The following is a 27,793-nucleotide window of genomic DNA, read 5'->3' on the forward strand; positions in this document are numbered from 1 at the left end:
TTTCTAACAGTATTATATAGCTGGAACACTCACAGACTTCAGGGACTGCCTTATGTCCTGATCTGATATTATCTGTATGATGCAAAGCCAAATATTGTTTACAGGAAAAAATGGAAGTTTGGTGACTTGCAGGTGTAATCAACTTGCCTCATGGGATTTTTTTTTGTTTTGTTTTGTTTTTGTCTTAAGTATTTTGTGTTCTCATTTTGTATTTTTATGTTGTGAACCGCGCTGTAATCTTCAGGTGAAGGGCAGTATACAAATTTAATAAATAAAAAATAAAAATAATGCTGATGGGAGATCTGATAATCATTATAAGCAACCAGGACCTGGTAGCCACTATGCTATATTAAGACTAGCAGAAAGACCTGACAAAAATGTTGTGCAGGGCTTGGCCTGGAATTATTTGGCCTAGGGCAGTGATGGCCAAACTTGGCCCGCCATCTGTTTTTGGGACTACAACTCCCATCATCCCCAGCTAACAGGACCAGTGGTCGGGGTGATGGGAATTGTAGTCCCAAAACAGATGGAGGGCCAAGTTTGGCCATCACTGGCCTAGGGTGAACCCTAGATGTCCAATTAATAAAATGACATTTTCAGGCTTACATTGAATGGATAACTTTAAAATATGTGGTTATTTTGAGGCTGTTGTAAGTCCCAAGGGGGAAAGTTGCTGACACAGAAGCTGTAAGATTTGATGTGTGCGATTCAAATTTCCCAATGTGCAGATAGTCTTATTCATTTATTAAACCTGTACCATAACCTCCAGGGTGTGTGGGGTTTTAGAGGCGTAGTACCTCTGGTGGGGGACATGCTTCTTCTGGGGTAGTCTGTCCACTTTTGGTCCCCACCCTGCACTCAGCTCTCACCTGTTGCTACTAGAAGCTGTCAGCATGCGACAGCAGCCATACCCCAGGAACAGCTACGGCTTTGACTGGACAGCTAAACCAGGTGAGGGTAGCCGTTCAGTCTCAAACTCTTGGGGAGTTAGGGACTTTGCCTGTGTGCAAAGAAAGGCATATTGAACCGATGAGACTAATAGTAGGTCTAACAGCCAAGAAGGTGGTTTCTACACGTCCTGTAGAGGGAAGTGAGAGGCAGATCCGGCTCATCAACCCAGGAAGGTAGCCCATCTAGGAGACAGTAAACACTGATCCTAAACTTCCGTCTGTCGGTCTTCCCCTAAGGAGTTGAGAGCTGCATAGGCAGAGAGAACTCCCTGCTGCTTCACTTCCAAAAAACTATACCCATATGGTCCAGCATCCTGTTTCCACACAGTACTCTCCTACTGTTCTCCCCCAACAATTGGCATATAGCAGCGTACTGCCTCTCATCCTGGGAGAAAATATCCACCATGACTCCCAGCCAGGGCCAGATTTAGGTTTGATGAGGCCCTAAGCTAATGACAGTAACGGGGCCCTTTATATGTCCAGCTGTCCTTTGTCTACAACCAATTTTTGCTGTTTTTTGTGTTGAATATATGCTATATGGTAATTTATGGACCGAATAGGTATCTAAAGCCATTTGCCACTGTTGCTGTATGTATGTTTTATTTTACTTGTTTTTTTATCTTATATTTTGGAAATGTACATCCAGTTTTTTCCCCTTTAATTTTTTTGGGGGGCCCCCAAGAGAGTGGGGTCCTAAGCTATAGCTTGTTCAGCTTACACGTAAATCTGGCACTGCTCCCAGCCATTGATGCTCCCAAACCAACCCCAAGCCCTTTCAGATTCTTGCACCGTTCGGAATTAGGACATCTCCCAATGCGGCAAGTTAGGGAGAGAACAGCCTCTGTTTTAATTGTACACACCACTAGCAGACGTCTAGGCAGGCGCCCGGCCGCTCCTGATTCCACGCGCCGCCCCCGTCTGGTGTTTTCCCCACCCGTGTTTCCCTATTGCTCAGGCATAGGCAAACTCGGGCCTCCAGATGTTTTGGGACTACAACTCCCATCATCCCTAGCTAACAGGACCAGTGGTCAGGGATGATGGGAATTGTAGTCTCCACGGGGGGGGGCATTAATGCTCCTGGAAACACTTGCACTCCGCTCCTGCTTGTAGGCTTCTCACGGGCGCCTGGCTGGCCACCGTGACAACGGGACGCCTGCTTTGCCCGGCCGCTGGTCTGATCCGGCAGGGCTTCTCTCTACGTTCTAGAGGCGTGGCCTCCTTTCTCTCCGTCAATTCTCCGCGCCACCTTCCCACCGGCGGAGGGATGAGCCGTGCCCTAACGTCATTTCTATGCGCCGGCGAGAGGACTGGCCTGCGGCGGGGTAAGGGGGAAACGCGGGGAACGAGGAGGGCGGCGGACGGTGGCCGCACGAGGACATATCCAGCGAGAAGCGCAGCGGTAATTTAAATAGCTGGAGAAGGAGCGCTTTGAAGTTTTCACTCAGCCTCCTCAAGCGGCTCGCGCGCAGCAACCGTCGCCTTGCGGCTTTCCTGACTCTTTGGGCGCGCGCGCGGCCTCCTTTTCGAGTACGGAAAAGGGCGCTTCCCTGTTGAAGCATCAGTTCCCGGGCACATAGAACTACACACTGGCAGAGGGAGTGGGGGAGAGCGAGTCTAGTGTCACTTCTTAAAGAGGGACGGTGTAAGTCCCTTACGTGCCTACTCTGGAGTAAACCCCGCTGAGTTCAGTTGGCCTTACTCCCATGTAAGTGAGTGCAGGATTGCACCTTCCATCTCTTGTCAATGCAGCCCAAGAGATCCGCTGTGGCGCAACGCAATTCTCTGCGGTGCCACAAATCTCTCTCAAAGCGTTTTGCTGCAAACAGACCAATAATGTGGCTCTTCGGAATTTAGAACTCGGCCTTCTCTGCGCATGCGCCTGGAGCGGCGGGAGATGCTGGGGCAACGCGCCTCCTGTCGCCCATGGGTGGGGGTCGGGGTGCGGGTGGGGAAGGGGAAGGGGCGTGTGCCTCAGTTCTGCGGCTCACCAATTCCCGCTATCTCTGAGCACACCCAGTGGGTGGCGACCCCTACATGCTCCTTCTTTCAGTAACGTTCGTGGTTTAAGAACCGCAGTGTCATCGCGGGGTCAGAGGCTTGGCCCAATTATCAAATCGCCTGAGCTGGGTAGACAAGAATTTAAAACCTGTTTGGTGGTTTTGGACCCCTAAGGCTCAGCATTTCTGATCTCGAAACACATCATGTAGATGGTGCTGACAAACCGTATTAAGGGGGAACTGGTATATTTACATGTAAGTGGGTTTAGATTTCTGTGTATTTGTGTATGTATTTATGCAAGTATGTGAGAGAGGCAGCTAAATTGGGAAAGAGTGACCTGGGAAGAAGATTATGTGGCTTCGGTTCTTTGAAATTACTACTAATGCGGATGGCATCCTGCTTTGAAATGGGAGTGTTTTTGGCAAGGCTGCTAGGTTATCACTTGTGTCCTCCCTGTTACCTGTTGAGCTCCTGGATTGAACTGTATCCGGGTATTATCTGGGTCAAATGTGTATAGCTTCAACTACAGAACTTTATCATGTGGAATGAAATCTCACTGAATGACCTTTGGTATTTGATTATATTTCAGTGTAAAATTCTGTTTCCCCTAAGCATTAATTTGCCATTGAGGTCACCAAATCAGGATTTCCCTCCTATATAGATAGAACATCAGAGTATTTATTTTTACATATTCTGAGAAGTAGGTTGCTGTCTATCTCATATTGAAGAACTGGTGGTTATGTTGCTGCACCCTTTTGTTTTTGTTTTATTTAAAAAATGCTTAGCTTGTAAATATTTTAGACTTGTTTTATTTTGAAATATTATTAAGCACATAACACTTACCATGTGTTATAATACAGCACTTTCTCCTTCATGTTCTGTCTATTTCATAAATACAATTTATGGCCTGCTTGAATTGTTTCAGATGCATCATGTCCAAAATGGTGGTCTTCCGTGTGGGACTTGGTGTGGTCCTGGGAGCAGCTGCAGGGATAGGTCTCTTCTACTACTTCTACAAACAAAAGAGAAAAAAGCCCCAACAGAGATCCAAATCACCAAACGTACAGAGTCAACATAATGCTCTGGACCCTAAAGAACACACACAAATTCTACAGCCTTATAATCAGGGTACAAAGATGGTTTCCATTTTTTAAATTATTTTTTGTACTTTTATTTTTTCTAAGACTAAAGTTACTCAAACTGGTAAGAGGTTGTGAGGTTAATTTATCATCATTAAACTTGGAATTCACATGCCTAGTATTACTCTTATTTGCTTAATTTCAGTGAAAGTATGCTCTGAGATGAATGTGCAGATTAGTTGAGAATTCTGTTTGTATCTGATAAGTTATAATTACTTTAAAAATAAAGACACAACTCTGCTGAACTTGCCAAATGAGAATATATTAAAAGATTCATTTTTTCTGTAAGTTAACAAATTACAATTAGACGTTAAGTTATAAATGCTTAATGTGTACAAGTCTGTATATGCACAAGGCTCTTTCTACAGAATGGGAAACTGGAAAAGCAGTTATATTAGTGTAGGTTATATACCCTTGTACTATTTATCTGCGAAATGTTGACGGTTAGCATGTTTGCATTGCTGTAGCAATGATATGTACAATGCTATGGGAATTGACTGCATTTTTTCCCAGAGCAGGTTTTTATCTCTTTTTCCTGGGAAGTCTCTGGGTTCTCCATTCTGGGAGAAGCTTCCTTCTACCAAGTCAGCCTTTTGATCCATCTAGCTTAGTATTGTCCACCTGACTAGCTGTGGCTTTCGCCAGGGTTACTGACAAGGGGACATTCCCCTTCAAACCTGGAGATGCCAGAGGTTGAACCAGGAGTTTCTCCATGCCTAGTTCTGTTGTAGCTGCTTCATTTTCTTTCTCTAGTTCCACGGATGAGACAAGCACCAGTGGAAGGTGGCGATAGCATCCCATATACAGCACATCTAACACAAGAAGAACAGGCTGAAGTGCTGAACCGTCTGGACTTTGTGCTCAAAAGCCTTATAGAACTGCGACATGAAGTGGAAGAGTTGCGGAATAGCCTGCGGGGTTTAGCAGGAGAGATCGTTGGAGAAGTCAGGTTAGTATAAAGCTATTTCCTGTAGATTCCGGGTTGCTGAAAATTACATGAACCATGTTTTGGGTGAAATTGTTATTACGCTTTCCTTTTTTTTAGACTGTCACTGCTATTTGTAAAACAGTAATTCTTCCAGAGTAATTTCACTGATATTCAGCAAAAAGCTATGGATATGCTAGAGGCACACACCCTTACAAGGATATTTAATTTCAACATGTTCCTCTCTTTTTTTCTTCAGCTATCTACAAAGCATCAACCTTTATCACACTAACCAGTATTTAAAATTTGAACCATTCTTAGTACAATATAGTTGGCTAGATGATTTTCCCCTAAGAGATATCCCAGACTCCATAGACTTCACAGTTCTATCTAATCTGTAAAGTTGAATGCACTTTTGCCAGTTTCCCTTCTTAGTTATAACTGGTGATATAGCGAAATTATTGTGTAAACATTTGTATATGTCTGTTATACTTTTATATTCTATGACACAATAGTTGAATAAGGTCTTATTTTGTAGGACTAATCTGAATTATACTGAGGAGACTAGAATAATTATTTTGGTGGTTTGTGGGTGCATTAGAGAAATTAATGGGAAACAAACAATTAAACAGCGTAAGTGTCTCTTGTGTTAATATCTCCCCTTGCAGAACCCAACTAGAAGAAAGCCAGAAGGTTATTCGGCGGAGGCGTACTGTATATCCCAGAGAAAGGAGTGATTCCACAGGTTCCAGCTCTATATATTTCACAGCCAGCTCTGGAGCTGCCTACACTACTGATGGTGAAAGTGAGGGAGGGTAAGTGAGTTCAAAGCAAAAATTAGTTTAAAGGGATTAACTTGTGGAAGCAGTTGGTTCTGTAAGAGAACTGACTAGTAAAATGTCTATTCTGCGCTTAGTATTAAGCCTCATCAGGGAAAGTTCAAGGAGAAGTAAAATGTTGTTAAATTTCTATGTATTTTTTTCTTTAGAGAGCCTTGCTGTTCACTTAGGGCAGCCTTCAAGGTGACAAACAATTTGGAAGAGCTTGTTTCATGCCTAGTTGTGAAATTTGGCATTTCTGAACTATATGGAAAGAGTTTGGAGTTAGACCTCAGTTCAAAAGCTTTTAAGCAGAGATTGCGCGATGCATCCCTTCAGATAGACCAGGCATGTCCAAAGTCCGTTTCGGGGGGCCTGATCCAGCCTGCTGGTCAGTTTAATCCTGGGGTAAAATTGTAAAAAAAACTCAACAACTTACTTGAATCCTAAAAAATCCTTTAAAAAGCTCAACAACTTCGGTCGGCCCTTGCACATGTTCACTTCATCAAATCTGGCCCTCTTTGAAAAAAGTTTGGACACCCCTGAGATAGTCAGATCAACTGTAGCAATTTCTACAATAGCCCTACAGGGGAATTACTGCTTGCATGGGGGTTCCATTCCTGGCTGCCAGACATGTAAGTGTGACGTGCCCAAGTCCATTCCACTCCACTGCATTCTGCCCCACCCCCTTTGGGTACCAAAAACAGTGCGCCTGTCAGCGACCACACATTTACTGATCTCGCATGAGTGTGGAGGTGCCTGTATTTCATAAGATTTCCCTTACATTCCTTTTTAACTACCTTGTTATAAGGATTTTGAAAAAGAGAGAGCTAGGGTCCCTTTACCTTTAGAATGACCTTTGCTTTCTAAAAATTATTTATTAATTTAAAAATTATATCCCGCTTTTCATCATCAGAACATAAAACAAACTCTAAAAGAGTGCAAAGGCATCTGAAAGTCAATATGAGCAGTTCTTATCTAACTTTGTGTAGGAGGGATGCCTGTTAAATGAGAATCCTCAGCTGTCTTGGAAGGAAGGTTCAGAAATAATGCCATATTTGTCCTTGTGGCTTAAACCGATTTCATGACCTTGCATAGATTTCTAGAATGTGTTGTACTTGGGAAAGGATTTGGGGAGAGATGTGGAAAAGTCTGACCATGAGTCTGTAATTTATCTGCTGAGTGAACAATATAAACAAACAACTATGAAGCTTGTACACTTTCTATCTGCTGTTGTCTTATTAGGGAGATTCAGAATATGAAGTTTGTTTTGTGCTTTTATTATTTAGGTGTTACTATAATTTTCTTCACCATGTATTTCTATGGCATTTCAATCAAGATTTGTTCCAAGGCAAAAAGTTTTCTGAAGGAGCATGTTGTAAAAAGGAGTTGTGATCTGCTAGGAACATTTGGCATTTTGAGTTTATGTGATAATAGTTTGGGTACAAAATAAAGTTCTACTGATTTTACCTTGTGTAAATTTAAACTTCATTTTTATAATAGTTGGATGACTAGATACAAATTAACAGATCTAATCAGATTGATAAATGAAAACCACAACCATTTCTTTCCCTGTGGCTTGTATTTGATTTGGGATATTAATCCTTTGGTAGTGGCGATTGTGGAGAAATAACTCTTGCTAAGCTAATAAACTGCTGAATGGTCTTAGCCTGAGAGCATTTATTTATCTGCTGTATTTATATCTCGCTTTTCCCCCAAGGAACTCCAGTGTGGTACATGGTTCTCTCATCCCCACCCACCCTATTTTTTGTCCTCAGAATGACTCTGTGAGGTTGGTTAGATTGAGAGAGAGTCACCCAGGGATTGCCATCTTTTATTTCTTTATGGACAATATTACTATGCTTCCTCATAACCAAAGTTATGGATGACATACCTAAACATCATTAAAATACAATAAAAGCAATATAAATAAAATAAAACACATCACACTTCAGAGACTGCAATAAAATGTGGCAAATGCAGGCCTTAAAACTTTTAACAAACCGGAGCCTCAAAATCCTTTAAAGCCCTAAAAAGGTCCCCTAAAAAGCATTGGAGAATAAAGGCTTTTCCTGATGCCAAAAGGAATACAAAGTTCAAATAGTTGGTGGCAGGTGAACCACGGTGGAGAGGGAATTCCACAACTGGAGTACTATCACTGAGGAGGCACACTCTGTAGCCACAAAACAGAGTACTTAGTGCTGGCGCTCTGAGAAGCGCCGTTGGTGACCTCGTGACTGAGTGGAATTTGAACCTGGGTTGCTAGTCCTAGTCAAACATGCTAACCACTGTACTCTGGACCCATACAATTGCACATGGAGTTTGGTCCTTTGAAAAAGGAGGTAAAACACACACATCGTGCATATACGCCAGAGCTTTTTACTGAGTGACTTTGCACACGCATACTTATCGCTAAGTGATTGCAACATCAAGTTACATGATTATGTGAAATAGCAGGTACAAGCAGGGTTTTCATACAGCTTGATACCACTTCAGATACTTCCTGTATTTTAAGTGGCAATATAAAATCATACGAAGGTTCTGGTCTGAGTACTGCAAATAATTGAATGTTTGGAGTGACATATTATGTCCCACATCAGAGGTAGCACTCCAAAAATGTATTGGGAAACTGTGTAAGGAAAGTAAATAAAAATGTAGTGGGTAACTCAGCTGCAGGAGTGGGAATAATTCTTAGAAGTGCACTGAAGAACGCGTGGAGGGATGATGTAGGAAGATGTAGATATAAGCTAACACTTACCAACTAAAGCACAGTATGTTGGCATCACTGCCATGACTTATTGATAGAAGATTGTCAAGTAATTATCATTCTGTAGGATGTAGATTCACAGTTCTTGACAGTGTTGTGAAATATATTGCAAGATCAGCATGGTTTTTGGTTGTATATTTCTACTTTTATTCTAGTTTACTACTTATTAAAAATTCCTTAAAATATTATTTTTAGAAAATGCAGTATTTTTCCTATGGAGCTGGGAACATAGTGCATTGTATCTAAGTTTTAGTAGACCTGTTGAAATAATGGCCCTACATTAATCATATCTATTAATTTCAATGGGTCTGCTCTGAGTAGGACTAGCATTGGCTACAACCCACTCAGTTGGGAATTAGACTGATGACCCATGCATGTGTGCTGTGGTTTGTTGGTCAGGAATTTTGGCTTTGTTTTTCAGTTCCAGACTTTGAGGCCATTAGCCCATTATGTTGTATTGTATTATATGTTGTATCTGCTGCTGATACTAAAAGCTGTTGCATAGCAGGAAGTTTAGGATTCCCACCCCCCTATATTAGCATTCTGTTCATAAGGTTGAATCCAAATTTCCCTGAATAGAAGGGCTCCTTCGGTCCACTTCTGATCCAGAAGAGGTATCTCATTAGTGGAAGGGCAGAAGAGGATATTTGTTTATACCCCCACCAACACTGTTCTGGAGAGTCTCCCCTGCCTCTTGAGCAGATCTTTGAAGGTTGGGAGGGGTTGCAGAAGGAAAAACAAACCTGCAAAAGTTAGCCTCTTCCCTCTTTTCTACTAGTGGAAGTGTGATGAACGGAACTCCCTTAGGGAGAAGCTTCTGCCACTAACAAAGTTCAGGCATAAACTTCTATTTCTTATTACAGATAGGTAGCCGTGTTGGTCTGCCATAGTCAAAACAAAATTTTTTTTTTCCTTCCAGTAGCACCTTAAAGACCAACTAAGTTAGTTCTTGGTATGAGCTTTCGTGTGCATGCACACTTCTTCAGATACACTGAAACAGAAGTTGCCAGATCCTTCTATATAGTGAGAAGGTGGGGAGGGGTATTACTCAGAAGGGTGGTGGGAATGGGTGATTGGCAGATAGCTGTGATGAGCCTGTTGACGACTCTTAACGACTGCAATAGGTCTTACAGGAAAAAGCAAGGGGTGAGAAAGTGAAAGATGGCTTTGTCATGTATAATGAGATAAGAATCCAATGTCTTTGTTCAGACCAGGTCTGCAATTGCAACTCATTACCAAACTTAAAACCATGGAGAGACCTGGTCTGAACAAAGACATTGGATTCTTATCTCATTATACATGACAAAGCCATCTTTCACCTTCTCACCCCTTGCTTTTTCCTGTAAGACCTATTGCAGTCGTTAAGAGTCGTCAACAGGCTCATCACAGCTATCTGCCAACCACCCATTCCCACCACCCTTCTGAGTAATACCCCTCCCCACCTTCTCACTATATAGAAGGATCTGGCAACTTCTGTTTCAGTGTATCTGAAGAAGTGTGCATGCACACGAAAGCTCATACCAAGAACTAACTTAGTTGGTCTTTAAGGTGCTACTGGAAGGGGAAAAAAATTCTATTTCTTAGGATGTGAAATCTATTGACTTTAAAAGCTTTGATTGTGAAATTTAGGTTATGTCATGTTAATGTAATGACAGATTTTCTGCAATTTGTCTTAAAGCTATACTACAGCCAACGCAGAGTCTGATTATGATCGCGAGTCTGATAAAGAGAGTGAGGAAGGAGAAGATGAAAGAAGTTGTGAGACTGTGAGAACGGCAAGGAGGGATTCCTTAGACCTTGTCAATGAGGATGAAACACTGACTTTGGACCCTGCTACAGACGAAGCACTTGGTCAGTTGCTCCAGCAAGCAGATCGCTTGCACAGTGGGAGCGAACAGGAGAAGAGAGAAGGATTCCAACAGCTGCTTAACAATAAACTAGTGGTAAAGTTCACTCTAGCAATTTCCCAGAAAAACTGAGCTGAGCTAACCAGCAGGGAGAGCAGAACAGGATGTTGTGCAAGGTCTTGTCTATACCACAATCCTAAATGAGACCAGGCATCTAAAATGCAGCATTGCTTATGCTGCCATTAGAAAATTAAAACCCTCAAAGCCTGTGGGACTTGGCCTCTTCTTAAAAGTATTAAATTATGTTTTGTTTATTGCGCATTGAAACATACAGTAACTCAATCCCCTAATGTGTTTGAAAGTGAAGCTGCAGCATCTCTGAAGTTGATAGCAAAGCTCTCCTCAGACTTACTACAGTGATGATTTAGGCATAATTGTTTCATGAAATGTAGATACAAACTTGCTTTATATATACATGTCAACAAGTCAGATGGTCAGCTGTTTGCAACATGTTTGGGAATCAACTCAAGCTTACCAGTACCCAAACTTTTCCCATCTTCATTTGCAGTCATTTTTCAGTCTGTTCTTCTAATGTGTCTCTTACATCTTTTGTGTTGCTAATGCTATCTCAAGTCTTCTACTCCCACTCCAAGGCTGCCCTACCCAACTGCTGCAACCTACTTGCTATGCTTGAAGTTGGATCTGCAGTATTATCTAAGAACTGTTTGTTCTGCCTTAATACTCACCCAGTTATTGATAAATCGCCTCATTTTCTCTCCCTGTCCCAACCCCATGGTAAAATTAGGTTAATGAGCCTGGAACTTATAGCCATGTCAGTAGTTATATATCTGCTTTATATATCATTGTACCAAATTAATTGGCTCTGTAGTGGCCAATTTGATTTTATGAAGTCTCACACAGGTCTCTAGTTCCCAGTTCTGTCCCCACAAGGGGGAGTATTGTCCAATTCAGCCATGCATAATGTGCACATGGCTGGTGTATTCCATCTAGTGGTCATGGCTATGGTACATATGCTATATGCTGCTTCAGCTTGGCACCTTTGTCTGCTTGCAAAGTAAGCCCAGTGTGACACCAGCAGAGGAACAGTTTATTTGCAGGAGCAGGGACTGTTCTAGGAAGGTTTCTGATTGACATAAGTGTTTGACTGTCTGACCTGAATCCTATAGTTACTTTATTAAAATCTCAAGAATGAGAAGCATATTACACTTTACTAATTCAGGCAAGTGAAGAGATTTAAATGAATTATTGAGTTGGTTTTGCTCGTCTAGAGCATTATTCCACTGCTTGTCAAATTGTTCACAAGCTACGTTTAAAACAAAACAAAACACCTGCAATATGTTATACTTGGAAATCCCATTTTCTTTTAAGCAAACAGGTGAACTAATAAATAAAAAAATTGTCCAGTAGCACCTTAGAGATCAGCTAAGTATGTTTTGGGTATAAGCTTTCGTGTGCATGCACACTTCTTCAGATACCAGGCTGCATGCACACTGGACAGTTTTTTTATTTATCTTGACTGTGTCAGACCAACATGGCTACCTACCTGAATCTAGAATCAGGTGAACTAATAAATATGAACTAACATTTGTTTTATCTACAGTATGGTGACAAGCAGGATTTCCTTTGGCGCCTGGCCCGAGGTTATAGTGATATGTATGAAATCACGGAGGATGCAGATGAGAAATTATCTTATGCGTCTGATGGTAAGAAGGCACTTTGAGATAAGGGTGGGTGCATTTCACCAGTGAGTTGTATTGGGCATTTATTTACCTGCCTGCCTTGGAAAAATGTGGGTTACACACACACGTTTGTTTGTTCCATTTATATTTCAATTCAATTCAAAATCCTTTATTAGGCATAGCACACCACACATTATCAAGCAAACATCATATACAGACTGTATAAAATACGGGCTCAGCGAACACAATTTATCCCAGTCCTATTCTTAACTCCAAAAAATAATGTTCCATTTATATCTCACCTTTCCTCCCAGAAGCCCAGGGTGGTGTACATTGATTCTCTGCCTCCCCATTTTGTCCTCATAATAACCCTATGAGGTAGGTCACCAGTGAGTTTCATGGCAGAGCAAGGCTTTGAATCCTGATCTCCCAGGTCTTAGTCCACTTAGTCCACTACACTACACTGGCTCTCAGTTTAAAATTACAGATTCCCGCCCCCACCCCCCGTGGGTTATTCTGACTCCTAAAATGAAATCATGTGTTAAAGAATCTTGTAAACAGAATTGTACTCGGAGAACTGCTTGGCAGGTGCTGCAATTGCATTTGCTGGTTTTATCATGCAATGTAAAACTTTCAAAGCATGAATGGTACAATAAGTCTGAATAGCTGCATCTATATTGGATGTTTGTGCCAACCCACACTTTTGATTCACATCACTGCTACAAACTGCTTTACTCCTCCTCAAATTCCTGAGCTTATGTTTGTCTCAAAATTGTCCACTTTCCTTTACCTCCTCTGTTGCTGCCTCCTTGTCAGACAGCAACCACCTACGTCTCTTTCTGATAGGGCCAAAGTTGGCTCTTTGTGATGCTGGAACTCTAAGGCTGCAGTTCTATAGTCTGCACCCTGAGAACACATTGTTGTGGGAGTTGGGAAGCTGGCAGATTCAAAGCTATAGTTTCCCATCTGAATATGGTACATCATATGTAACATGTCTCTCTTAAAAGTGTAATAAAATTATTGCTCATTCCTGCCTTGTCTCTCCCTTTGTGACAGCTCCACAAATATTAGGGGTGAAGCTTGATCTCAGGCAGCAACCTTAATCTGGTTTTCTGGGTTGGGAGGCATGTGAGCCAAAAACCTATGGGCTCTTATTTCCAAGAGTGTCAGATGGTGAGGTGCAGCTCTTCAGCTGTCATAATGTGCCATCCTTGTATTAGGCTGCTGTTTTCTGAAGAATATCTGCTTACTGAATGTGTGAAACTTCTTTGTACACTGTTAATCTCCAGTTTCAAAGTATTTGAAGGGTTAAGTGTTTAAAATGTGACACACAAATAAGTTTATTTTTGTTGGTTTTCGTTGCAGGAAAGGATGAGGCAGAAACAGCTTTGCAGATGGGAGATCAAAGTGCTGAGTGTCACCAGTGGTATGTAATTACTTCCTTTGTGAAGAAAAGGCAAAAAGAGGAGAATTGTTTTATATATTGGCCTTCTATATGTTGTCACTTTAGACATAAACTTTTCAGAAGTATAGTCCACATACAGAGCTGCTGTCTTCTTAAATGTACAGATTTGATTTATCCTTCTTCCACAAATACTTATTCATTTGGCAGAAGAGTTTGAGTTTATGGACAGAGCTGTTTACAATTAATCAAAATATGTTTTCCCCATTTGCTCTTGTCAGCTAATGACAAACTGGCTCAGAACAATTCTCCCAGAGGATTTTTTTTTTTTTTTTGGCTGTTAGAATAATAAGTATGATTTGACTCTGAGAATATGATTCGTATCAGTGTCTTATGAGCCCTCATCTAGTAATTTACTGCTTTTCCCCAGAGTTGTAAAAAAAATGGAGTCTAGGCATATATCTTGGACAGTTCTGTTGCTTCGAGAAAACAAATGACTCATCTTTTGCCGGCTCCTAATCTCTTTCTTCTGCAAGTCTGCAGTTCAGCCGCAATACAGCTGTGATTTTAAAATCCCAAGAACAACACTACTTACTGTAAAATTATGATACAGATACCACCTGGTGCTGCTAATAAGCCATTGTTACAGGTAAAATAGCGATGACTTCAGAGGAGTCCCATAAATGTCAATATTTTTTCTGTTAAGTGCAGTAGTAGCCATCAGGGGTGGTGCAGGTGAGGCAGCATTGTTCACCTGGCATCCCAATGCTTGCATCTCTGCTGGTTACTGAAAGAGGGAGGGACATAACAACAGGGAGTTCAACATGGGTGCCCAGTTAGGAGTATTGGATTGCCTCTGCCTCTGTGGCTCCACCACACTCTCCACTGTTTTGTCCCTCTTGGTAATTGGCAGTGATGTGTGGGGTTGGGAAGCCAAATGAGCAACACCACGCTGGCCACTGCTGCTTAAGTGTCATGGGCTTAAGTGCCAGGTGGGCTGCTTATAAAGCATCGTTCGTGTTGAACCTTTTATATACTGTGCCTGTAAAACTCACATTTAATGTTTAACCTACTAGAAAACTGAGGTGGTAAATAAGGTGAGCTTAATAATATGGTTATCAACCCCTTATACTCTGGCGATTTGAGAGTGTGAAGTATGAAGAACTGCTATAGCTTTCATGTGTGCCCAGTGCTTTTTGTCTTAAAAAAATGTTTAGGGGTACTCTCATTTCCTTTTTTTTTTTTAATAATTTTTATTAACTGGCCAATCACATCAAATTAAATCACATCACATAAATTCCAAATTACAAAGCCAAATTTTTAAATTTTTTGGGGGAACCCATACTTCAAGATCCAAAGGGGGATTCAGATCATCTTCTTATTACTGCGTTAATGTCCAAATCAGTCCCAATCAGTCCAAACAAAATTCATAATTCTATCCAGTCTTATCTTGGTGTTTCCACATCATATCTTGTTCATATAATTTCTATTTTTCCTTTACGATTTCTTCTGTTAGTCTCCTTAAGCCGATAAGCAAAATAATAATCCTGTGTGGGTTTCCCGTTCCTCCACTAAGTCCAGATGGTTTCCATATATCTCCTTCGTAGATAACATCGCTCTTTCCATCATAAATTTGGCATTTGTCGCTCTTAAGTCCCACCGAGAAGTTGATCCACGATATGTAAACAACTCTATTTCTCTCTTTCTCCTCCCAGACCCAAGAGCTCCAACAATGCCTCCCAAAATGGCGACGGCATTTTTAACTGCGTCATTCCAAAACTCTTAGCTTTCCAGCTTCATCTTGAAACATTGCTTTGGTTCGAAAGTTTATCTCCACACAGCCTTAAATCCACAGCTTAAGTCCTTAGTTTCTGACTCATTAGGGGAGGGGATTCTTGTTAAATCACATAAGAAAAAGGAAGGCAGGTTTTTTTCCCCCTCCCCCCTCAGTCATACCGTATCTTGACGTATCTTCTCATATTTTATTCTTGTCTTGTTATCAGAGATCTCTTCTGTCAGCAGTCTTTACTCCCCTTTTTCCTTGAAGCATGTGCAATTTATCTCGTCCAAATTGTTTCTTTTGAAGATGCTTGCAACTAGCGGCGCGAATCAGGGACGGCGTCCAGGAGTGCCGGAATCCCACAGGAGGGCTTTGTGCCTAGTGCCCCCACCCCCACAAATTCGGGGGTGGTATAGGGCACAGCAGGCAAGGGCCGCCCCCCCCACAATCCTGGGGGGGTTAAGGAGGCTAATTACCCCCATCATAGCCTCCAAATTACCTCGTGTGGGTCGGAGAGATGTTATTGTCAGCCATCTTCCGATGCGCCACCTAGTGGCCCCCTCTCATTTCCTACTCATATTGAAACAATGCCCCTCAATGAGGCCAAACTTAGATTCACAAAATGTTTAGAGATATGCATACCCCTGAGTCTCCCCAGAAAATAAGCATTCTGCCTTTCTGCTGAGTGGTGTATTATTCAACTTTCCAAAAGGCAAGAACAGAATTAAGTGTTTGAAGACCCGCTGCTATCGGATAGCCTTTCAAGGGTTCTAAAACAAAAATACTGAATTATTGCACACAGTGGTCTAAATTTGGTGTCTCATGGGAATGTGAGAAGGGTTTCATTGCATTATCCTTTCTACCAAGCAGTAAAAGGGAGCCTCTTGTTGGAACTCCCATCTGCTGCTAGAGGGAAGAGACTAAAGTTGTGTATCTGCCAGCAGTAAGAGGTGAGCTTCAGAGTCATTAGGTATTGTTTCTGGAAATATAATGTTTTGCTGGTGCAATGTAATACATGAGAAAACATGGGTGGCTGACCCAGCCTTGTTTTTAATAGGATGTCCCAAGCTTATCCCATGACTTCCAAAACTAGTTGTAACATTTAATCGCGTGGTAGAGGGAGAAAAATAAGCACCCCTGTCAAAAACTAGGGCAACTCCGTGTGCTGTAAAGCGTGTGGTCTAATGTGCTCCGGCACCAATATGTGAATTCCCGAAGGCCTAGCAAAATAAAAACAACTGAAAATCCCCCATTGCTTCAGCATGTCTGTGGCCTCTGCATTCCTTAAAAACATACTCTGTGAATTAAGGATCAGGAGGAGGAGTTGCTTGTTTGCTTTGGCATTTGTTTGCATTTGCTGTTGAAAGAAATGTTGGAAGTACAACAAGAGCAGGAGGGGATTTCAGAGTGGTCTCTGGAGAGGAAACAGTGCAGGTGCAGCATTATCAGTCCTTTATGCAGTTAGAGTAGTTCTGAAAATATTTACAGACATCCTAAGAAGTCAAAGTTTGTTATTTGCCTTTCGAGACTGAACATAGAGAGTCAATTACAAGATGTGTGAGGCTGGCCTCCAGACCTAAATGGAATTCTGGCACATGAGTTGTCTCTATTTTTTAAAGGGGTGTACAGAAAAACTGCAGTTCTCAAATGTCCCTGAGGTTGTTGTTTTTTTATGAACAAAGTGTGTTCACGAAACATGGATTTTTGAAGCTTAATATGCCCATTCTTCCTGATGTGAATTCTATGTACGTTGTTTTGGGATAACCCAAAAGGTCCATAAAACTTGCTGAGATAAATTGCCATGTTTAGATTTAGAGCTACATAATTTGGAGTTGTTCCAGGCTGTCTCTATTAACAAAAGTTCATTGGTAGGTAGATGCTGACTTTCTCCACTTACCAGTACAGTGGACCCTCAAGTTACGTACCGCTCTGGATACGTAATTGTATACTTCCAGGTTTCACCGTGCGCACATGTGCAGAAGTGGCGCCTCCAGTTGCGGACTTTTTGGGTTAAGTACGGACCCCCAGAACGAATTTAATTCATATCCGGAGGGTCCACTGTACAGTGATTTGGTGGGTGACATGTAGCAAGTACTTTCATGGGGTGCACTGCACCCAGGTTTGTGGCTGTTGCTGAGGAAGCAGGTGTTCAAAAGCATCGTGAAAGTAGCTTGGCCTTTAGATGGCTATTAGGAAGAGGGAGATTTGCAGAGTAGCCACTGAAACTCTCTAGAGCTGTTGGTCACAATGGAACTTAGGGGAGAAAAGGAACCATACCTAAGGAATTTCTTTGCATCAAGTGGAGCCTGTGCTCCTTCATAGGTTGTTGGACCAGTGCCCATCAGTCCCAGGCAGCATGGCCATTGGTCAGGGATGCTGAGAGCTGTAGTCTAACATTATTTGGAGAGCCACAGCTACTTCCCCATCCATCATCTAGGCTGCTTTTGATTCTGGTAACAGTAGATGCATTACTAAGCAGCAGTGCTTAAACAGTTGAATTCTATGAATTACCTTACCCAAGTTTCATATTTTTTTTTATTGGTGGAAGCTGTCTCCTTCACTCAGTGCTGCTATTTTATAATACAAACCGTGCTGCCCAATAAAACAACCAGTTGGTAAACTTCTAGGAATTTTTTAAAAAAATGAGTCACAGAAACCTCTAGTCCAGATGTCAAAGCAGTCACTGAAATTTCTCACATCTTATTTCCCTTTTCGTTCACTGTTTTGAAAATGTGGTTATTCAGAAGGGAAAATAGGGCCATATCCATATCAGCAGCTGTATTGCTCTGGTTTCTGATTCTGGATAGTAATCAATTTTAGCAGATCTTTAGTATGGTCTGTGAATGACTGATCTTCCTGTGCAATAAATCTCTTAGTCTTGAAGGTGTCACAAGACTCCTTTTTGGAGGAGGGGGAAGAACTAGCTGGCTGAATGTATTCAAACTTCAGAAATTTTCATTAAGTGAAACTTATCCTGACGTTTCTCTTTGTATGGACAAGATTTTCGAGGAAAGTGTTTTCCTTGTATCCAGCAGATTTCCCTTCAGGAAACGGTTCATTTAAAAGTCAGCTTGAATTATTTCCTTCACTGATTGACCTTGTGGCAGGAATGAAATAGCAAGCCTGTTTTTTATAGCTAATGGGAAAGCTGGTGTGCAATAAAAGATACAGTTAGGAGGAGGGGAAATGCAGTATTTTTTTCTTGCTTCAAAATTTAAACCATTAGTATTTTGTGGAGTACTGCTCTATGTTAGAGCAGTTAAATACAGTAATACAAAAAACTTCAGTAAAGGTTTGTAACCCCAAGGATGGAAAAAAAGCAAAACTCCAGTATGTGTGGTGTGATCCTTGACATAAAGTTGCACCCATTGTCCCTAGATACCTACCTTCCTTCCCTGCATGCCAGATGGCAGCTTCAAAGGATGGTCAGGAGTGAAAGAAGTAATCCCCACGCCCAGTGCCACTGCCCCTATCAAATTAGGTACCCTCCACGGCTGCTTTAAAAGAAGAATAACCATGTTGGGAGAGCTGATCTTGGCACTATTCATGTTCTCATTCCCCCTGTATGAGCATCTTAGGGAAGATTCAGACAGCTGGAAGCCATCTACTATCACAAAGCTTTCCAAACTTTTCAAGTTGGTGACACACTTTTTGGATATGCTTCATTTCATGACACAGCAATTCAGTTTTGCATCACTTCACGACACAGTAATTCAGTTTTACTAGGAAGCTGGAGGTTAAACTAACCCTTTGCAGTCCCAGGAAGAGTGTTCATGTGACACACCTACACACTGCAGCCGACACACTAGTGTGTCATGATGCGCAGTTTGGAAAGCTCTGTACTATTGGTTTAGAAGCTTACTGGTGCTCCTGTAACTGCATCTTGAGAACTGCATGTTCCCTTGCAACCATGTACCTGATGACACACACACATGCATCACTCTAAATTGCATTCAAATTCCTGCCTGACCGTAAAACTCACAGGGTTAAATGTGGGCTCATTATCTATTAGGCTAGCACATCTCATTAGTTGTGAAGGTAGAAATGAGGTTGAGCAGAGAGGAGAGAAAAGCCATGTATGCCTCTCTGAGCTCCTTAGAAGAAGGGATGGATGAACTATAGTAAAAGAAAAACCTGTTTTACCCCATATGGCTCTCTCTGTGTGTGAGAGAGATAAAACTGGACTTCATTGCACAAGGGAGGCTAGGGACAATTTCATACAGCAAGTATTTAAGTAGTACTGCATAGCTTAAGAGGTATGCAATAGATTCAGCAGATGGTGGGTGACAAATTGTTCAGTTTGTTGCCGAAAACTACAAGTTTGAGATCTTTCTCAAACTTGGGGTCCCTTTGCTATATGAAATATGGATGGGAGGGTGAGATCTTTCTGGTTTCTTCCTTTTTATATAGTGAAGTTTTCTCCAGGGAGATCTTGGAGCACTATAGAAGTCCCATTGCGACTTGTTTGCTAAGCACTTTGAGGACAAAATCACACATTACCTTGGCCTGCAGCCTACAATTTCAGCAGTTCAGCTGAAATGTAAGGGTGTAAGGTTTCACAAACCATAGTTTATTAAACAAAGAATTGGTGTTGGGGCTACACAATATTTTCTCCCGTCCCCGCTCACATCAGCTTTGGTATGAAGATCCAATTTTACTTTGTACAAGAGGACCCTGTTATGTCTGAACCAGAAAAATGATCACAAACCAGGATCTCTGTACAAAATCTGAAGCACAAGGTAAGGGTTGAGGAGGGAGCATGCAGGTCTGATGCTTGTTCCCAGCTTTGTAAGATTTACAAAGCCTAGGATGTTCTATCTGAGCCACATTTATGCATACAGGAACTGCGCAGTCCTTTTAATATGGATTAGGTGACTTTCAGTTGCTGCAGCTGTTCTTCCAGCCTCCCATCTACTGAGTAAAGGAAAGAAGAAAAACACTAATGTAAATTAGCAGGGGTTGTTAGCCACTTTGTAAAGCCTGTTTACCAAAAATCAAATATAATATAATTATATAAATATAATATTAAATATAAATCTCCCCACCTCCGCCAAGGCATATAATTGTACTGCAGGGTGTGAGGTAGACGTTTCAGATCTCTCTGCAGTCCTAGGTGGCTGGTTCTGTTTTTTCAGCTGGCCAAGGTTCATGAGAATCTGCTTAGTTTTGAGTTATATGGCAATGCTCCAAGATCTGAACCATCAACATCTGCCGTCTTTGAGCTGTAGGATACCAGCAGGTGAGACTGTAACAAAACTCCCCGGTTTGTTTTCCAAGGAGAGAAGCTGCATCAGAACTGGTGGGAAAATTATGCTGTATTGAGTTCGACAACCCTATGTGGGCCGATGCATTTTCTTGTCCCTGACATTCCTCACTGTTGCTATGCAGAATCTGAATTTCTGCACAGTTTGACACTTCTTGAAGGCCTGGCCCGGCTTAGTATGTTAACCAGGAAAGGTGGAAGGAAAAAGAGATGACAGTAACTACTTGATCCTGTGTGTGTTTACTTGGACATAAACCTTGCTCAGTAGGATTTACTCCCAAGTAAGTGTGCCCAGGATTGCAGCTCTGATGTTCTTTCAGCTCATGCTAGACTTCCCAAAAGTTACTGTTAATGGCAGGCTTTTGTTAAGCTGTTCAAATTCTTTTTGCTACCCCCAGTGATAGAAACTGAAAGTAAATATGACAGGATTTACAAGCAGTTACTGGGAAGCGTTTCCTAGTGCCTTGCTTCAGGGCAAGCGTGGAGGTAATTAACTGTGTTTATTTGAAGATCTACGAGTTCACATGGGGGTTATATGGCTTTCTCTTGTTTAAACAACCTTGTAAAACTGTGCTTTAAAGATCTCACAAACTTTTAGTAGTGTTGCAGTAACTTTCATTAGATCATCCTAATGTTTTATGGAGTTGCTGAGCAGCCTGAATTAGAATCTGATATGAACCATTGAACTTTCAGACCTGTAACTTTCAGCAGCCCTTCATTGTGGGGTTGTTCATTGATAGCATGCCACATTGCAGCTAGGTGCTTGCAAAAATGGCAGAAAGCTGTTACTCAGTGTCAAAGCCTCTGGTATTTTCTTCACTTTATGTCCCCATGAGCGCAACATCCATTTTTCCTTTGTCTCACCCACCCACCCTGCCCCATAGTCTCTACTTTGGCTTCTCCCCTCAGTCTCTTTCCCACTGAGGTGATCCCTCTGTTTAACAATATGCATTGGTCCACGGCTCTTCCAAGAACAGAAGACTGAACTTGTGAACTTCTTCTGCGTTACTTAAGAATTTGCAGCTTTTAAAAATTAAGTTCATGTTCACAGCTGTCCTTTCATATTAAATATTTTAGAAAAGGTTTTCTTGTATTTAACTTGCATTTTGTTAATTTTTGTTCACTATTTTCCCCCAGCTGATTCCTTAAAGAAGAATCCTACTCAAAACATGTAGGGATGGTTATACCTCATTTGGCATTTTTAAAAGACAGGATTATTATATTTCATTTGGCATTTTCTTAGACATTCTGCTTCATAGGTATAGAATTAATACTTTAATAATATGGTTCCCCACCTTTTCTTTGATTGGTAGGCAGCCTCTTTTCATGCATCAACTACTCCTAGACATCCTTTTATAAGCTCAAATGAAATAGCCTAGATCTGAATGTGTTGGCTTGCCCACTTGAACAAAATGCTGGATTGGGTCCCGATTTCTACGGACATGATCAGATTGGATTCTGTTAGATTTATATTAACCAAGCTTATCGTGATTCTAGAGAGTCTAGAAAAACTTCTCCTGCACAAGCTACTTTCCATGTATCAAAGGCTGGCCTCAAAATCCCACTTAGCAAGTGGCATAGATGGTGTTTGTCAAGTGGAGTTCAACTTGGCAAAAGAGCAGTTTGAATATGAGCCCTCTGAGAATAACCTAATGCCAAGGCTGTAAAGTAGTCCTGAGAGGAGATAGTGACTCACCTGAGCCTTGGGGGACCAATTCAGGGTGTGTGTAAATACCTATGAAGTGACAAGGTATAAAACTTTGTGTTCGTAAACTGTTGTTAATTACTTGCCCTCTGTTTTCTTTGTACATGGCTTATCTGGACAACAAAGCATTTGATATTTTCCTACCCCAGAACACAACCACAACACCATGCTAAAAAAACAGATTTTGGAACAATACACTAATGCTCAGGCTTACTGTAATTTCCAGGTATGCCGTTTTATGTGGCCAGGCTTCAGAACACGAAAGTATACAAAAACGCATACAAGCAGGGCACACTTTTAAGGTAAGATGGCTTTTTCTCTTTTAAAAAGACATTTATCGCAATGGAGTAAAATGGGATATTGTGTTGAAAAGGTCTGAGAACATGATAGGAAAGACACCAAATATATTATAAGACTAAGCTGCAAGTAAGATTTCCAACTGATTATAACCATGGTCTGCTTAAAGCTACCCAACAAATTTATGGCTGAGGTTTATTCTGACTTTTACTTCAGCCGGTACTCGGCACCATACATTTCTGGCACCCTTCTGTCTCTCTCACCCTCTCTCATAACACACATGTACATGCAATGTGGGTGCTGCTCTTCCATGGTGCTGTTCTGTACTCCAGAGGACTGTGTGAAGTAAACAATCATGAAGATAGGGCCAGTTAATTTAATGGGTCTCTGCTTCAGTTGAACCCTACAATTGGCTCCTCCCATGTTTTTGTTTGTTTCGCATAACAGTCTCCAGTGCTGTAGGATCCCATAGTGGGAAAGCATCCACTATGAGTGCGTGTAGGAGGAGGATTTTAAAATGTGTGGTTGACATAAAAGAGGACATGTCATTTGTGCCCTTTAACAGATTTTAAGAAATGACTTAAAGAAGTTGCAGAGAGTCTTGTCTTTGGTATAGACTCTGGTATTAGCAAGTACTATATTACCAGCTTTTTGATAGTTTACTGCTTTCAGTCATTGTTACATAGGAAACATGTTTTTAGTGGAATCATAGATTTATCCCAAAATAAGTGTAATCTTAAAATTGTGCTTCATGAATGAGAAATGTCTTTGCTGTACATCTCTTTAGAAACATGTAGACAAAGCAATTGCTCTGAAACCAGATGACCCTAAATCTTACTATCTCCTGGGCCGGTGGTGTTACCAGGTAAATCATTTTCTTTAATATGTATTTCTGAGGTCACAAGACATCGTGCTAAATTATTTTGTCTATATTGTTGTTTGTTGTTGGCACCCGCCTGTCTCGGGAGACAATGAAAGAGTGTGTCCTATTCCTCCTCTGGTCAGTCTTGTGGATGCACGACCAATCTCCAGGTGATGCGGTCGTCTGCAAGAGACTCCCACATGGAGGAGTTAATGTTGCCAGCCATTCTATCACATTTGCAGACACCTTTGTAACACAGGGTTGGTGTGCCAATGGGTCTGGTGCCTGAAGCCAGCTCCCCATAGAGCACATCCTTGGGGATCCTACCATCTTCCATTCTGTGGACATGACCAAGCCAACGTAGAATAGGAAATAAAATACATCTGTTGAATGCCTTAGGGTTTTTCTGTGTTTAGCTGTCTGGATTCTTTTATGCGATTTCAGCTGCCGATAAGATCTTCACAAAAATAGTCTGCTTCATTGATTTGGTTCAGCGACTCAGTTTTATTGCATTTATTGCAGATGGATGCAATTGTAATGTTTTGTGATGCTTCAAAATTCTGTTGTGGTACAGAGTTCCTGATCTAAAATGTTGAAATCTGTCCCACAGCTCCTTTCTCCACTTCTTCCTATATTTGGCAATTGAGTGTCGATGCATCACTTGTTTGAGGCAACATTAAGAATAAGCTCAATTAGATCTTTGCAGTGGGATGGAATTTGCATGGAGTGTTATGGCCTTGTGATGCACATGCTCTCTGTCTCTCTCTCAAACGTGCGCACACACACACACAAGGCTAGTGGCTGCTAACTAATTCATTGGTCTTCAAGGCATTTACACTAGAATCTAATAGTTGACCAAAATGGAGTTTCCCAGGTAATGTGGGATGGCCAGCTTAAAAGCTGCTGATATAGAGAGCCAGCACTGTTTTAAAATGCATGAATTGGCAACATGCACAAAACAACCACTAATGAGCAAAAAGTACTATTGGATTTGTCCCACAAGTGTCATATGGCAAGTAGTTTTAGATGGGAGTGTAATGTGTCTGACTGCAGAGATTTGTAGTGTGATCATCTGCTGCTACTGTTAATCCTGATTACTGTTTTATACTTGTGTTTGCTGGGGAGTGAGTATAAGAAAGCTGTTAAGATATTTATATTGTGGGTTAGTGTCAAACTGATGCTGGCTTCTTTTTGGCAACATGCATTTGTATAAAATCTGTTCATGCTTTGTTTTATGAATATGAGGTATATTTAAAAAGTGATCCTTTTTTAATTGAACAAGTTAGAATTGTGTTGAATAATTTTGTAAACAACCTATTGTACCTTCTATTTGAAACGCTACTATTATATGCACCAGTAGATAGCTTTAAATTATTTGCTGTCTCTATATATTGTGCGTGTTCTAGATTAGCAACATTATCTTCATGATTTATTACCTGGATCTGTTTTCTTTCTTTCCTCTTCCTCCAGAGGGGAAAATGCTATTATGCTGAAAGCAGTTCCAAGTTGTAAGAAACTCAAGATCCTAGGTAGTTTTAAGATCCTGATTTAGTGCTTTGTTCATTGGAGGGGGCAAGGGAAGTGGACACAAAGGGATAGTGAAAGAAAAGCATTAGTTGCAGGCAAATGCATGCTTTCACTTTCCCCATAATTTTACTCCAGTAAAAACAATCACACTTCCCTCTTTTGAACACACATGGATGTGATTAAGGATGTTTTGGAGCACTCCAGGGCTCCTGCATACAGTGTATTTGTATAATGTTTAGCATGTGTTTTTCTTCTGTTGCTCTTATCAGAAACGGTTGCAGGTATTTAAAAAACTGTATCATGTGCTTTATATTTTTCAATGGTGTAAAGAAAGGAATGAATTGAGGGCAATTCATTCACTTATTGAAAAAAACTTAACTGAGCTAAGTGACTATGAGCCATCCAAAAAAAAAAAAAGATGCCCAGGTAATGGGACTGCTAGCTCGCTCTTCCACTGCTAGTAGAGTCCAACTTGGCTGCAGTTGAGATTTAGTAGTGTCGGATAAGAAAACAGAATATCAACTAGAGTGTCATTACAAGCAAATGGTCATTTAAATATTGAATGGCAGTGGGGAGTAGCAACCTCTACTTCTCTAATATTTCATCTCAAAAACGAAGGAATACTGGTGGGAGGAGACACTAGATTGTTGTTGTTTAGTCGTTTAGTCATGTCCGACTCTTCATGACCCCATGGACCAGAGCACGCCAGGCACTCCTGTCTTCCACTGCCTCCCGCAGTTTGGTCAAACTCATGCTGGTAGCTTCAAGAACACTATCCAACCATCTCGTCCTCTGTCGTCCCCTTCTTCTTGTGCCCTCCATCTTTCCCAACATCAGGGTTTTTTCCAGGGAGTCTTCTCTTCTCATGAGGTGGCCAAAGTATTGGAGCCTCAGCTTCAGGATCTGTCCTTCCAGTGAGCACTCAGGGCTGATTTCCTTAAGAATGGATAGGTTTGATCTTCTTGCAGCCCATGGGACTCTCAAGAGTCTCCTCCAGCACCATAATTCAAAAGCATCAATTCTTCGGCGATCAGCCTTCTTGATGGTCCAGCTCTCACTTCCATACATCACTACTGGGAAAACCATAGCTTTAACACTAGATTAATTGGTTCTTAATCCATGTAGCAATTCTTTTCTGTAGTTGCTGGTGAGGGAATAGGTGCCCTCCCTATTACTGCACATTTTAAGTGACATTCAACATGATTGCAACACATGGAGGCCACCGCCATCTTATTTTGATGGTAAATAATCATGTTAATACCTCTTGTCTGGTATACACTGCTCTCTGTAGAGCACCTACATTGCATTATTCTTGGAAGGATGGATGCATGCTATCCTGTTCCTCTGCCACACAAACGGAATCACTGGTGAGATAGGCATATGAACTAGATGGTTATGTGTTGGCTGCCAAGTTATAGTAGGACGATTATGTTCCCCTCTTTGTTTTTATGCAGGTCTCTCATCTGGGATGGTTGGAAAGGAAAACTGCTGCTGCCTTGTATGAAGAACCCCCCACAGCCACTGTTCAGGATGCACTGCAGAATTTCTTAAAGGTACTAACAGTTGAGCAAAGCACTAAAATGGCTAATTATTAGTTGTGCACAAACCACCAACAGAAGCAGCTAAAGTTCAGCATTTCCAAGCATATTTGAACAACAGCAAAAGAAGCTATCAAGCTTCTTAAACATTAGAATGGGCCTTTTTGGTGGCAGCTCCCTATTTATTCCATCACTATCTACTTTTAGGTGCCAGGCAAAAAGATTTATCTTAGCCAGGTTTTTGCCCCTTAATTTGGAAGGGTTTAGATATTTGTGGCCTCTTTCAGTGAGTGGAATATGTTAGGGCCTACCTTTTAGATGTATGAATCTATTTTGGTTTTACAGTGGTACCTCGGGTTACATATGCTTCAGGTTACATATGCTTCAGGTTACAGACTCCGCTAACCCAGAAATAGTGCTTCAGGTTAAGAACTTTGCTTCAGGATGAGAAGAAATCGTGCTCCGGCAGCGTAGCAGCAGCAGGAGGCCCCATTAGCTAAAGTGGTGCTTTAGGTTAAGAACGGACCTCTGGAATGAATTAAGTACTTAACCCGAGGTACCACTGTATAATGGTTTTAATCTTTGTACTATTTTGCAAACTTTTTGTACCTTTTGTAAAAGAAAAGTGACTAATAAGTGCAATAAATAATAAACTTTTACACACATAAGCACACATCTTTTCCCAGCTTCCATCGTCAAATATGAGACAATTATCCCAGTTCAAGGACACATTTCAGCCAGGCAAAAATATTTAGAGAGTATAATTCAGGACCATTGAGAGTCAGATAGGTCTGGAAGGCTGCATGCAGACCCTGGGCCTGAAGTTCCCCACCCTTGCATTAAAGGCTAAAATAAATACTATGGGATAAGCTTCCAAGATTTTTGTGGTCTTTTTGATGCAAAAAAAAAAAAAAAAATCCCAATTGATGCAACAGACTAATACGACTGCTCCTCTAGATGTTTTGTTAGGTGTACCAGTCATGTATTTTGATGGGCAAGGGTAACTGACTCACATGGGCTACATGCAGAAGGATCTGAAAGCCCTGCTTCTTAAAATGATGTGAGCGTAGCAGAAGTTTCTCTCTAATAGGCCCCCCTCCCCATTTTCATGACCCATCAGAGTGCAGATAGTTTCTGTCAGATGAGCAGTGTAGAACCTGCATAGCCTGAGCTAAAGTCTAATCTCTCCGAATCATCTTTAATTCTTCATATTTGTTGTAGGCCGAAGACCTGAGTGCTGGTTTTTCAAAAGTGGGAAGAATATACATTGCCAAG

The 27,793-nt window shown here is 41.3% G+C and overlaps 1 protein-coding gene across 5 annotated transcripts in view; it reads left to right on the forward strand.

The window, feature by feature from the left end:
- Window positions 1–2,133: 2,133 nt before the first annotated feature.
- RMDN3 (regulator of microtubule dynamics 3) overlaps window positions 2,134–27,793 on the forward strand; it is a 35,520-nt gene continuing 9,860 nt past the window's right edge. The window contains exons 1-11 of one of the 5 annotated variants that reach the window (XM_083616663.1): window positions 2,136–2,272; window positions 3,874–4,076; window positions 4,841–5,036; window positions 5,681–5,827; window positions 10,276–10,540; window positions 12,066–12,168; window positions 13,510–13,570; window positions 22,521–22,596; window positions 23,379–23,456; window positions 26,435–26,533; window positions 27,740–27,793. In XM_083616663.1, the coding sequence (XP_083472789.1) occupies window positions 2,241–2,272; window positions 3,874–4,076; window positions 4,841–5,036; window positions 5,681–5,827; window positions 10,276–10,540; window positions 12,066–12,168; window positions 13,510–13,570; window positions 22,521–22,596; window positions 23,379–23,456; window positions 26,435–26,533; window positions 27,740–27,793 (1,314 nt within the window). In that variant the 5' untranslated portion in view covers window positions 2,136–2,240. The other 4 variants (XM_083616664.1, XM_083616666.1, XM_083616665.1 and 1 more) reach the window with 4 other exon arrangements.

This window comes from Podarcis filfolensis, assembly GCF_964270895.1.
Source record: "Podarcis filfolensis genome assembly, chromosome: 1".
NCBI classification, from domain to species: Eukaryota; Metazoa; Chordata; class Lepidosauria; order Squamata; family Lacertidae; genus Podarcis; species Podarcis filfolensis.